The sequence below is a fragment of the Lachancea lanzarotensis genome, scaffold LALA0S05 (genome assembly GCF_000938715.1).
Source record: "Lachancea lanzarotensis genome assembly LALA0, scaffold LALA0S05, whole genome shotgun sequence".
NCBI classification, from domain to species: Eukaryota; Fungi; Ascomycota; class Saccharomycetes; order Saccharomycetales; family Saccharomycetaceae; genus Lachancea; species Lachancea lanzarotensis.
Genome location: NW_019212883.1, coordinates 20,941 through 33,455, shown reverse-complemented (window position 1 = coordinate 33,455; position 12,515 = coordinate 20,941). Strand labels below are relative to the sequence as shown.

General features: G+C 40.7%; 4 protein-coding genes across 4 annotated transcripts, besides 1 other annotated feature; 2 read left to right on the top strand and 2 right to left on the bottom strand.

The window, feature by feature from the left end:
- Window positions 1–1,203: 1,203 nt before the first annotated feature.
- UBP6 (LALA0S05e00474g1_1) lies at window positions 1,204–2,749 on the top strand (the record flags this gene model as incomplete). Its single annotated transcript, XM_022772087.1, has 2 exons — window positions 1,204–1,216; window positions 1,284–2,749. The coding sequence occupies 2 exons, from the start codon at window positions 1,204–1,206 to the stop codon at window positions 2,747–2,749; spliced, it is 1,479 nt and encodes a 492-aa protein (XP_022628446.1).
- A 165-nt stretch (window positions 2,750–2,914) lies between these two features.
- Window positions 2,915–3,376, bottom strand: MIC19 (LALA0S05e00452g1_1; the record flags this gene model as incomplete). The annotated part of the gene is made up of 1 exon (XM_022772086.1): window positions 2,915–3,376. The coding sequence occupies one exon, from the start codon at window positions 3,374–3,376 to the stop codon at window positions 2,915–2,917; it is 462 nt and encodes a 153-aa protein (XP_022628445.1).
- Window positions 3,377–4,766: 1,390 nt separating this feature from the next.
- On the top strand, window positions 4,767–6,548 carry LALA0_S05e00430g (LALA0S05e00430g1_1; the record flags this gene model as incomplete). The annotated part of the gene is made up of 1 exon (XM_022772085.1): window positions 4,767–6,548. The coding sequence occupies one exon, from the start codon at window positions 4,767–4,769 to the stop codon at window positions 6,546–6,548; it is 1,782 nt and encodes a 593-aa protein (XP_022628444.1).
- Window positions 6,549–6,597: 49 nt separating this feature from the next.
- TLG2 (LALA0S05e00408g1_1) lies at window positions 6,598–7,668 on the bottom strand (the record flags this gene model as incomplete). Its single annotated transcript, XM_022772084.1, has 1 exon — window positions 6,598–7,668. One exon carries the CDS (start codon window positions 7,666–7,668, stop codon window positions 6,598–6,600), a length of 1,071 nt encoding a protein of 356 aa, XP_022628443.1.
- Window positions 7,669–11,709: 4,041 nt separating this feature from the next.
- Window positions 11,710–12,306: a sequence feature (Protein overlapping with rRNA (LALA0_S05e00386g, CEP62213.1) was converted to a misc_feature.).
- The last annotated feature ends 209 nt before the right edge of the window (window positions 12,307–12,515 follow it).

The window sequence follows — 12,515 nt, the reverse complement described above, 5'->3', positions numbered from 1 at the left end:
CCAACAAGAAGGCAAGGGCAAATAAAATGGCTTGAAAGTGGATCTGCATAAGTGATTTTGACGCAAGTTTGGTTTTTGAGCTCAAATGTAAGCTGGGGTCTTGAGGAGATAATCAAATCCCTTTTATACTTGATTTTGAAACTTATTGGTAGATGCATTACGGTCACTTATGTCCAGTGTGGTCTTTTCAGGCGAAACTTTATCGTTGACGCGAAACTCTTGAGTTAATGCAAGTGAAACTCACAGGTGTAAATTTGGAGAATTCGATCCTAGGCGAAATTGATACTCTGATTGCTAAATTTTAGAGCCTTTGATCTGCGTGGAAAGTTCCGCTCATGTAGGGAGAATGTGCAACACACAGTCACGAGGAATCGGAAGCTTTGTACCGTGACGTTCGAATAAAGTCGTCTCCTCAATGGCATATCTAAATGAAACCGCGCTGTTAAGTAATTTATGGATAGGTCCGGTAACAGGGTTCGGCATAGTTGGGTAGAGGTTGTATGATCTTCAGCTTGGGCAGCAACGACGCACTCGTTCATCATGATACGATTTTTACATAATCAAATAAGCCGTTGAGAACCAGCAAGTTCATGAAGCTGTGTAAACATGTAAAGAGTTTCTTCATTTGCAGGTCTGCGCTGATAAGCATCCTACTCTGGTGATTTGATTATTTTGATCTCATTTCCTTAGGATGCTCTGCACATGGAAACTTCATCTTATTTTTCTCAGANCATGGAAACTTTATTTTTTTTTTTTTAAATTTTTTTTTTTTTTTGACCATCATCATCGCTGCCACTGACATAAAAAATTGCTGCACTTTTCTTTCTTTCTCGATTGGGAGACCCATGCTCTACTAGCCTCGCTCAGGTTTTTGGTACGACTTAAACTCTAATTTTGACAGTATCAACCATGCGGCTATAATACAATATAAAAAACAAGCAGAAAATTCACGACGGCTCTCATAGTTCCAATATATTGTTGCAATAGCTCCAGTCTCCATTCCCTGAATTATAACTTCATCTTTGATTTCATGGAACCATTCTGTCACCATTCAGTCGTCAAGTCATTTGTATCTTTTCACGTCGCCATATATGGATGTCATCTTTATTTCATTTAAACAACATGATCTGAATGTAACTTAACCATTTGCCACCACGATCAAGCACAATTCTACTAGACCGACAAGACCTCACATCAGCGAGTATGAGTCTTGAAAGTATGGCTCTTAGACTATCACAAGACAATGTTCTCACTCGATATCAATTACTAACTTTTTTGCATAGTCAACGTTAAGCATGCGGGAAAAGTGTACCCTATAACGTTGGGCCAGCAGGCAACAGGATCCGATCTCCTGCTAAAGGTGGAAGAAGTCACACAAGTACCCCAGGACCGCCAGAAGTACATGTTGAAGGGAGGACTGAATAAAGACACAATTCTTACAAACGTTGTCAAGAACGGTCAGTCGATCATGGTTTTAGGGACTCCAGATGCGAATTTGGTTTCCAAGCCCAAAAAAGAACAGAAATTCGTCGAAGACTTGGACGAGAGTGCGCAATATCAACATTTATCGCAACTGCCGCCAGGTCTGAAAAATCTAGGTAATACATGCTACATGAACTCCACTCTCCAGGGATTGTATAACATTGCACCGCTTCGCGAGCAAGTGTTAAATTTCGACACGCCGGCTGCAAATGATGACAACGTTGCCCATGTTCGTCTTGTGGCTGAGTTAAAGCGATGCTTTCAATCGCTCAAGGACAAGAAGGAAGAGTCCGTGACTCCTATGCTTTTGTTAGCGATGTTGAGGAAGTGCTACCCACAGTTCGCCGAGCGCGACGAACAGTCGGGATATTTCAAACAGCAAGATGCGGAAGAACTTTTCACTCAACTATTTCATTCTCTGCAAATTGTTTTTGGAGATCAACTTACCCAAAAGTTCCGCATTAACTTCCAGACCACGATCAAAGACACTGCTAATGAGCAAGACGTCACAGTGAAGAATGACGACAACGACATGAAACTGCAGTGCCATATTTCCGGTACAACAAATTTCATGAAAAGTGGGCTTGCAGAGTCTTTGAACGAAAGCATCGAAAAAAGATCCTCTGTCACTGACGTAAATTCAGTATTTTCTGTGGAAAAAAAGATCACCAAATTGCCTGAGTATCTCACAGTACAGTACGTGAGATTTTTCTGGAAGAGAAACACTAATAAGAAATCGAAGATTTTGAGAAAAGTGGTTTTTCCTTTTCAGTTAGACGTTAGTGACTTGCTAGAGAGCAAGTACGCTCAGGAGAAAATCAAAGTCAGAGAAGCTCTACGTGAGGTAGAGAAAGAAAAAATAGAAGACGATCGTGAAACGAAAAGGCGGAAGATAAACGGCGATGATCAAGACGACGAATCATCGGAAACAATGACTCCAAGAGAATTAGTAGAAACGCAAAACGCGCTTGAGGAGAGTAAAAAGGAAAAATGGAGACAGGAGTACAGGAGTAAATTTCCCACTGATCTAGCACAGGGTGAAAATCCCTCTTGCGTTTACAATTTGATTGGTGTTATTACTCATCAGGGCGCAAATTCGGAAAGTGGCCATTACCAGTCCTTTATTCGTGATGAAGACGAAGACAAGTGGTATCGCTTCAATGACGACAAAGTATCGGTGATTCCCAAGGAAAAGATAGAGGCTTTGGCTGGAGGTGGAGAGAGCGACAGCGCCCTTATTCTAATCTATAAAGGCTTTGGCTTGTAAGGACCCCAAAGCGACACATATTGCACAAAGAAGCGCATCTTTAAAAGGCAAAGCTATGTGTCCATGTTGTTTTGCTTGATAGATCTATTTCGAATATACAGAAAAATATAGTTTTTATGATGGTTCTCTCGCATCATGAATAGTCGATGCTGAAGCTCTTTTGGCTCATTGAGCTAGAGCTAGTTTTTTGAAGTTACGTACTTCCTCGAAACAATTTAGAGGCTGACCTTCGTTGTCTCGTAAACATTTGACAAGGTTCTCTTTGCTTTCCTTGAGGTCCTTGTTAGCCACTTTCTTGGCCTGATTTTCTTTGATCTTGTTCAAGCGCTTGTTGAGGTGAGAGATTTTGTCGCTTAGTGCCTGGGATGAAACCTCTTGGTTGGATTGGTTGTTGTCTGAAAGTAAGGAGGTATTAAGCTTGTCCTCGAATTTTTTCAGCGTCTCTTCTTCCAATTGTGATAAACGGTCCGAAACTCTCTGTTCGAGGTATTTGCTAGCCACTTGTTGTCTGGCGTAATCGCCTTCTGTCGACTGTTCCAACTGCGCAAGAAGCGTCGAACTAAAATCTACCTGTGTTTTGGGAGTGAAGACTTTCGTCTCTACTGGTTTGGAAGGCTGAGAGCCCATGCTTGATGCTGTATCAAAGGGGGTTATCGTGCGTTAACCAGAGTAAGCGTGGGAGTCAATGAGAATTGAGCGATCCAATCATTTTTAGTCTTGTTAATGGTCACTATTTACGTATAAACACTTTGTAACCGCTAACGTTTTGTCCCCGGTCGACAGCTTCGGATAGGCATAGTATCAATGTTTGCTTACTGAGACTTAAAAGAAAGTAACAGATCTGGAGGTAACGATTTTGTTCAGGGTTTCAATTGGAAGATGTAAGAATGGTAAGAATGGTAAGGATAGTCACGTGCTTTCCTTTCTCTCTATGATGAAGATGAATAAGGTGACCAAACATGGGAAGTTCGATGGGTGACTTTTGTGAGATCTTACCGGAGTATTTCCTCTCCAGATTCAGACGTATGTCTAATTCTCTAAATTTTACGACCCATTTTGTAACCTCGGTAATCACTTTTCCAGCCCCATTTTCGAGTATGCGAAAGACACCTCGACAAACGTTTCTGTCCGATAAAAACGAACGAATCTCAACATGCGCGACACATACCAGTAACTGTAAGCACGCGGGTTCTTTTTCCCATGGTAGCGTCTTAAACGACCCTGACAATCATTTTAGGTAGGATGTCGCACCTTACGAGCTTCTCCAGTGCAAGTCGACTGTCCCCAAGTGAATTTCAATGCAGCGGCGACATAAGAAGCTCGATCTTCACTGTGTTATTGAGCAAAGAATCAGACTTCCTTGACCCAAACGCATGCCCTAAACAAAGTCTCACAATGATGGGTAAATTCTAATGCGAACACTCCACTCTCAGAAAAATCAAGAAATTTGGCTGGGATACAACAACAGATCGTCGTTTGAGTTCAATTCTTCAACTCAAGTCTTGCCACGACTTCTTTCTTTCATTCAACTGTCTTGCAGTATCCATCTATTAAATCACAGCAACCCGTTTGAAACCCGAACCGCACCCAACGAGTGACCCATTTATGATCCGTTTGTTATCATCACTCATCATAAGAATGAACCGCTTAGAACCCATATTTTCCGTCACGTGACCCTCCTCATGCAGGGTCGAAACCTCAGGAGAGAAAGTTAAAATAGATTTGATAACAAACAAAGTAAATGTTTCGAGAATTAACAGCTTTGAGCCTAGATACAGAGTTTCAAACACATTCCAGGCTTAGAAAATTATCCTGGAAAGCTCAGTGTTAATTTTGTTGTACACTCAGAAGCGTAACAATTTATACAAAGAAGTTTTACGAAATCTTTTCGGTGTTGCTTAGGTGTGAGTAAGAGATTAAAAGACTATTGAGAAATACTACGTGTAAGAACCTGTTTTACAGTTGAGAATTTCAGGAAAAACATATAATTGAACAAAATCCACACAAAAAGCTTCAAATGGCTAGAGTATTCGGCGTGAGCTTTACTGCCGCGCTCGTGATTGTACAGTTCGCCGCTATGGCTTTTTTGATCATCTGTTGTGTGACGGCGCCTGTTTTCAAACAGATTGGAATTGCAAAATCAAGCGATGTGGTTTACGGTACTTTTGGGTACTGTGAGAAGGGTGTGTGCTCGTCAGCTGCAGCCAACTACCATCCTGAAAGTCTAGATACGTCGGGAAACTGGAAAATGAGCACTTCGGTGCGCGAAAAACTCGGCAAAATCCTAATCATCATGCCTGTCGCTGCAGGACTCACATTTTTCGCGATGGTGGGTACTATCGTCTCTCTGACCCCTTCCTTGAGTGCCTCTGGTGTCTGTTTGATCTTCAACGTGCTGCTAAACCTCATAGCCTTTGCAGCCTCTGCCTTGATGTGCGTGATAACGTTTTTACTGTTCTTTCCCAACGTCACGTGGTGCTCATGGCTTCTGATTCCCGCTGCTGTTATAAACCTACTATGTGTTCCATTAGCGTTCGTGGTACACTCCTTAGGGTCTTCAAACAATGACGAAAGAGACACTGACTCCATTGATAGCCCAAATCTCACCAGATTAGATCAAGATTACGCACCTGACCGCTACAGCATGGACGAGTATAAAGAAACTGTCAGGTCTGGCAATCACGACAGTCCCATGTATCCTGAAGTTTACAAAGGCCCTCAAGTTGTGACTTCGACTACTATAAACTCGGGGACAACGGACTCAAGATCCGATCGCGATGCTTTCTTAAGGGAAAGACCCAACACCAACAATGGCAGTGATACGTCGCAGAGTAAACTTGCAAATGCAGAACCCGTCCCTGACTTTTCGTTTGAAGACAGTTCAAATGCAGCAAAACCCTACTCGGCGATTGCAGCCTCTCACAACCTCCAGAGGGTACCTCAAGAGGATCTGGTGTCAAAACCAGTCAGAGTGCCACAAATGTTCCGCGGTCCTTCCACGACCTCATCTTTCTACTCACAAACAGAAGGGGAGCTATCACGTCAAGGAACTCTCAAAACTACAGAGCTACGTCCTACTTCAGCCTTGGATTTGCAATCGGCCAAAGGTGTGAATCCCAGCCATGACGAGTTGCAAAACATCATCAACGGCGCCATATGCGAAGAGGAAGACGAAGAATTTTTAAAGCAGCAGACTATTGATCCAAGTGAAAGACCTTCTTTAGATGATGATGATGGAATAAAAGATGACGATTCGGATTTCACTTCTGTTTCACAGCGTGGCATCAATCCTAACTACATGTCTGCTGCAAATGGCAATCGATTTGCACAGAGACCTCCACAATCCACGATGCAACGTCCTAGAGACCCCCGTTTCGCTGGAGACCCATCCTTTGCGAGAATTCCTAATCACAAGTATCAGGTTGTTCCCTCACAAGCGCAAAGGAAATTTGCGCCTTCGCCTCAAGGAATGGCACCCCAACACACCCTTTACCAGCCCTACATTTCGCACCAACCAATTCAACCGCCTGGGAGAAATGCCATGCATGGCAGACCGCAGCAGCCTCCAAATGCTATACACGGAGGGTCTGATGCGATCCTGAATACTAGTCCGGAATTTATGATTCCTGGCGCCCGTGGTCCTGCAGGCGCAGGTGGCCGCATTGCTCCCATGTATGGCGCACCCCCGCAAGCACCATCTACTTCTACTTATAAGCCAGCCTACAAGAAACGGCTACCGAGGCAAAATATTCCAGCCGCCTCAATGGCCAGAGACGGACCCTACAGTGGAATGACGTAAAAACTAGCCGGTTTAGTTTATTGTATAAAATACCACTTTTGAACTGTACTTACGTTCGCGATGCCCCTTCGGAACTAACATCATGTCCTGCATTGCTTGCTGGGTCTTGAGGGTTTGGTTGTTTTCTGGAGCCATCTCTTTGTTTTCCATTATGGGGCTTTAGCATTACGAAAAAAAATAGCGCCATAACCACCAGTGATAGCAAAAATATGACTTTACATTTTTGAGTTCTTTTCTGGTAAATTGTCGCTCTCTCAAGTTCGCGGTGAGCTCCTTTGAGCTCTGTCACCGTATTTTCCAAATTATAGTCAATTCGATCTATAATAGTGCCTTGATCGATGACCAGATCTTGCATTTCCCGAAAAATTGTGCTTACCTCTAGAACTCCTCGGGCTAGCTGTGTTATTTCTTCCTCTCGTTCCCGCAAAAATTGAGCATTTTTTCCATCCGTTTGTCTTTGACTTTGTCGTTGCAAAGTCTGCCTCGAATAGCTATCGATTTCTTGTTGTGTTGCACCGCCCTTTTCTTCCTCTTCTAAGACGAGAAGGGTATCGGCATCAGTAGATGAGCTCGGTAATGGCTTGAAATCGTCTTTGTTAAGAAACTTCAAATAATTGTTCTGTAACACCCTGAATTTATTAGAACTGAGCTGGATTTTGTTAGCATAATTCTTTTCCAAATTGTTCAAGACTATGAGACTACCCTGATTAAGCTGTTGGCCCTGAAATATCCCTGAAGAGCTCGAAGCTTTCAATGACTTCATAATAGAATAACATCGTTGAAAAAGCTGTATGATCTGTAGACCTAATTCTTCTATTTCTTGCTCGTCTTCGGTCTTGTCGTCAAATCCGGGGAGGGAGTTCTTGCGATACAATCTCGTCAATTGCAGCATACGCGGCTCCACCTGTTCCAGATTGCGGTCAATCTCCTCAGTAGGCTCAACGAAAAGAGACGACGGACTTTGCGCAGCGTCTCTCATGTCGATCATTGGGTGAGTCTCATCCAGCCCACTATCCTCTATGTCGAAAAATGAATTAGTGTCATTACTCTTGGGACGCTGGTAGCTTCGCGGAAATGTTCTGCGATATGACAAAAACAGATTAGTTCTGTCCCGAAACATGGCCTCGCTTGGGAAAAGTCGCTTTTTGAAGAAAAAGAGAGGTTCCGAAAATCAATCCGCCCACAAAGGTACAAGAGAAGTAACCGCTCCAACCAAGATATATAAGGTATCAACATTTAAGCTTTAGGGTACGCGGAGGATACATATTATGGTCCATAATTAATCTTAAAAGTAATTGCAGTCAACTCGTGATTGGTGATAAAGAGCGGCTCGAAGATGACAGGGTCTTCGACCTGGAAGGCAGGCCTTACAAGCGGGCTTAAGTTTTCATACAGTATCAAGTGAGATGTGCGAGAAGTGTTTCCGATCAGTATGCATGAAAAATTTGTCAGAGATCAAATTGCGTAAACGAGTCACCAAACAAAGATTTGGCGTGAAAAGAGTAGGATTACGTATGGAACTAGCGATATCTTTAAATTCCGTAGACTCTTGAGGACTTTTCAATGAAACGAGATTCGTTGAATACTTCGTTTTGTTGCAACGCAGATTTTGCGTGGTCAATGACTATGTGGGGTAATTTGAATACCTGTTTTAACTGACATCTCCGCACAGACGAAATTGAAAGAGAGAAGTTCATTCAGAATATAGACTTGAGCCGTTTTTGTTTTCTTTTGAAAATGAAAATCCGGTTAGCAAGCAAATTTGCATGAAGCACACCATTCAACTGCTTGTGAAGTTAAACAGGGTTTGGTCAGGCTTCTTTCGATTGTATAGTCAAACAACTTTAATAGCTTTTCAATACTAAACCATTTTCACTACTCGCTCCCAAATGTCTTGTTTTCAATTCTATCCAAACATTGAGAAGCGGCTGTATTTGGCTAGTATTGACTGACATTTGTGGAAGAGAACCTCCAGGAGGGCGATTCAGAATCGCCAAATTCATGAGTTTTTAGTCGCTCCATATTCATAAGCCGCGTTTGTACCCCCGCGAAAACTACTAGAAACGGCTCGAGGCAAGATAGAGCAAATACTCGTATCGCCGCATCTGTAATTTTTCTTCTGTGTATAATGACTCAAAAACCTTCAAGGTATTTACTGCAAAGCACTAGAAGAAGGAGAATCATTCCGTTGAAATTTTTCGACTTAGTTCACCGGTATCAGTATTGTCGTAGTCCTTTTAGTGTCGTCGTTAACTTATTCAGTATCACGTGGCTGTAACTCACGCTGATGTTGCTGAAAGCTTACTTCATTTTTTGTTCATGTATAGCTTATTAAGCTGCTGTTCGGTTACGTAAAACGTCCTACTTTTTGCAACTGGTGCTTCAAACAATTTTTCGGCAGTTCTTACGATTGTACTAATGATACTAAGTTAGGGAGATAGCGACGTTTTCTCTGAGGCAGAACGCGCCTCCTGTTCTCTTGCATCTTTCTATCGTAATTTTGTAAAGCTATTTCATGTTTTTTCTGGAAGTCTGTTCCTCTGAGATTAGATGAAATATCTACTAAACGACGCTTGGAGCAATGTGTGACTTTTTTAGCTTCTGTTCCACAGTCCTTATTTTAATGAGGTTAGCGTCAAGCTTTTAAATATCTGCTTTACTTTTTTTGAGCATGATTCTTGAGCCTACAATGCTTCTACAAAATGCCGTCTACTTTGCTGGCACCGATAAGTTAGGAAGGAATTCTCCTATTTTCGTCGTGGCAGCTATTGATTCAGAATCTTTGATGTCCTCTAAATATCTGCATTTAATTTTTTTTGCGACTCCGTTGGCATAAAGCCTTTTCGAAGTTCAAGGTCATCGGAAGACCACACCATGTGAAAGTTCATCTGAGAGGTATAAGGCTGCTTTTTTCCTAGCTTGTTTGGCGTAGGGGTTTTGAGTTGTTCCGTGACGTAAATTGGATTGACATTGTAACAGAGATCGAGCAATCAGTAAGTTGCACTATTCGTGAATCTGAACTCATACCACATTCTGCAATCCGCCGATGGATAATATTTCGTACTTATCAGTTCTCTGATTATTCGTATCAATTTTACTTGTGCAAAACTTGGATTTTTCAATCCAGCTGAATCTTCATTTATGATTGCCGAATGAAGTGTTCTGGAAAACATTCGGACTATTACAGAACGGTAAGATTTCTTGGTCTCAGGAAAATTCAGAAGTGGAGAATTATTGAGGCTCGACTACGTCGGCAGTGTTCGAGTTGTTAAACTGCTTCGTTTGCTCAGTCATGATTTGCTCCAAGTGAATAATTATGGTTATGGATTTTACTTATCTCTCCGTGTTTCTTTTGGTTATAAGTCTGGTACATTCAGTTTGACCAAACCACAAATATCTAAACGATTCTTGGAGCAACAATAGCAAACAGTAGGTAACATTTTAAACCCCAGCCATTAGTAAGGATTGCTCAATATAAGTTCTGCAATTGCTTGCAAATCCTGCATAGCGTTGACTTAATGTTGCTTCATATCTTTACGATTGGTACATTTCACCTGAGCGCGTAATATGTCATTTCTGATTACGAAATTGGCACTACCCCATATAGTTTACCAATCCAACAAGAACGACCTGCTCTCATAACTATTCCTGTTATCTGTTTATTTGGCTTAGACCTCATCAGCAGAGAGCACAGCACTTGATTGTAAGTCGATTAAATAAGACGTGCTAGATATTTGACACTGATTCCATTGCCACTTTTCAACCTGTTATATGGACTGTTTCATGGATTCAAACTCGTTGAATCGTCTATTACGCGCATTCTGGAGTTGAAATTTATAACCGACCCTTGTTCATCAAATAACTAAGCCGCTTAAACGGCACTCATCGTCTTGTAGACCAGTTCAAGCTTGATGTTGTTGTAAGAGCTCTCGTTGATCCTGTGACAACGAGAAAAGTGGAATAAGCACCTTGGGAGGTGTATCACGAAGAAACAGGAGAAATGAGGAAGTATTAAGACAACATAATGAGCGAATTTAATTATTCCTTATCAGTCACATAGTAGAGTAGCGAGCATTATCAGGGTACTTGGTCCTTACATACTTGACGTCTTTTCTGTGGTTTCCTGTATTTCTGACTTGCATGGATACGAAACAAAACCACATCTTTGTAAGCAACGGATTAAGGATTGAGATAAAGTTCAATGATGCCAGTCAGCGAATCCCGTTTTTGGTCAATGAGAATATCTTTTGGCTTCGAAAATGCCAAGAATTATAACGAAGCCTTCCGCGACTATCTGAGTCTTCATAATTGAAGACTTGTTATTGCAGCTGGAAGCAACCGTTAGGTCACTTTTGATTACCTCATCCAGAAAAAGGGCATTAGCGACCGATGCGGCAATGTAGCTTTCCGCAAGATCATCATTTAATCTACATTGTTAGCTCTTCAATCCTGATCATGATATATGTAAGGTCATTGGGGAGAGAATCAGTGCAATAGGCTTCAATGAAGCGCAATACGTTTGAATTAATCAGTTTTCCGCGTGCTAGTCAGCGTAGGCCGACACAGTAGAAAATTACAAAGCGGTCTGCTCTTACGCATGCAAGCTTAAAATCCCTCAGTACTGGAATTGATGTCAATTTTCAAGAGACTACACGCATCTTTCGACCAAGTACAGCGCGCATACATAAATTACATTTTATTGATCAGTTTTATCAGGAGCTTCAATCATTCGATGTCCCTTTTTGAGAATATAAAGAATGAAATGGACCAAAGCAACCATATTGCGACGTAAAATGTTTTTTATTGCGTTTAAATGCCAAGAAAGGTCGTCCATCGCCGGAATAAATCGCGTTTCTTGGTAGTGGTGCAGGCGGTGAAGCTTACCCCGTCTACAGTGAGTTTTTCTTCCAAGATTTCGGAATATCTGTCTAAAAAAAGACATTTATGAAAAACTTGACATGATAAGAATGGAGACTATGAACAGGCGTTGCAAGAGAATCTTAAGGTTTTTTGAAAAAATATAAGGGGGGATAAATAAAAGAGAACTGAGGTACGGGAGACAGACTGTCAGGTGCTTCATGCAAAAGCTGTTTTGAACAAATTGTAGGTAAAAAAAAAAAATTCATATCTGACACATTGTACAACAAAAAATACTCCTGGAATGTTAAGGATTTTTTATTTTCAAAATAAATTCGAATTGGAGAAAATTGCTATAGATGAGGAACTAAAATTGTTTAAAGCACAAATAGAGTTTATTAAGATAAGAAATTTTGATCAGTTACAAAAATATGTCTTCACAAAATATACCAAAAATCATACAATCGGATATTTAGTTTATAACAAAAACAAACTTTTTTTACATTCAATTGGATTACCTATAGTATTAAAATATCCTTTAAAAATGGATGAAGAATCTATATTCACAATCATTTTAGGAATAATAAATGGAAGAATGAGTCCCATAGACACTATCCTTAATTATAATAAAAAAAAAGATTGTGAAAACCAAAACAGAATTTTAGTTTTCTCAATTAACTCAAAAATAAGTATCCAAATTGAAAAAGTTAAATTTGTGGAAATCAGAGAAACGAGTAACATATACAAAGAAATATTTAGGTACGATTTTACAAGATATTATAACCCAAATTATTTGATAATCGAAAACAACAAAATAATGAAAAAAAGCATCTATGAACGTTTCGATTTTTTTGAAGTACCAGAAGAAAAATGTTTAGAAAAGTTAGTACTTACACTATGATATAATGAATATACCTACACATATAAATGTTCAAATTTAACCGACCCTCTTTGTTTTTCTGTTTCTTTTGATGTTAGCCCCAAATAATTTTTGACCACTTATTCAAAAATATCTGAGTCGTTGAGTGTAAGCTAGAGGATATTTGGTCAGACAGTGGAGCTCACCGCGTGTACTGTAATTTTATTTCTTCTCTAAGACTTTGAATTATC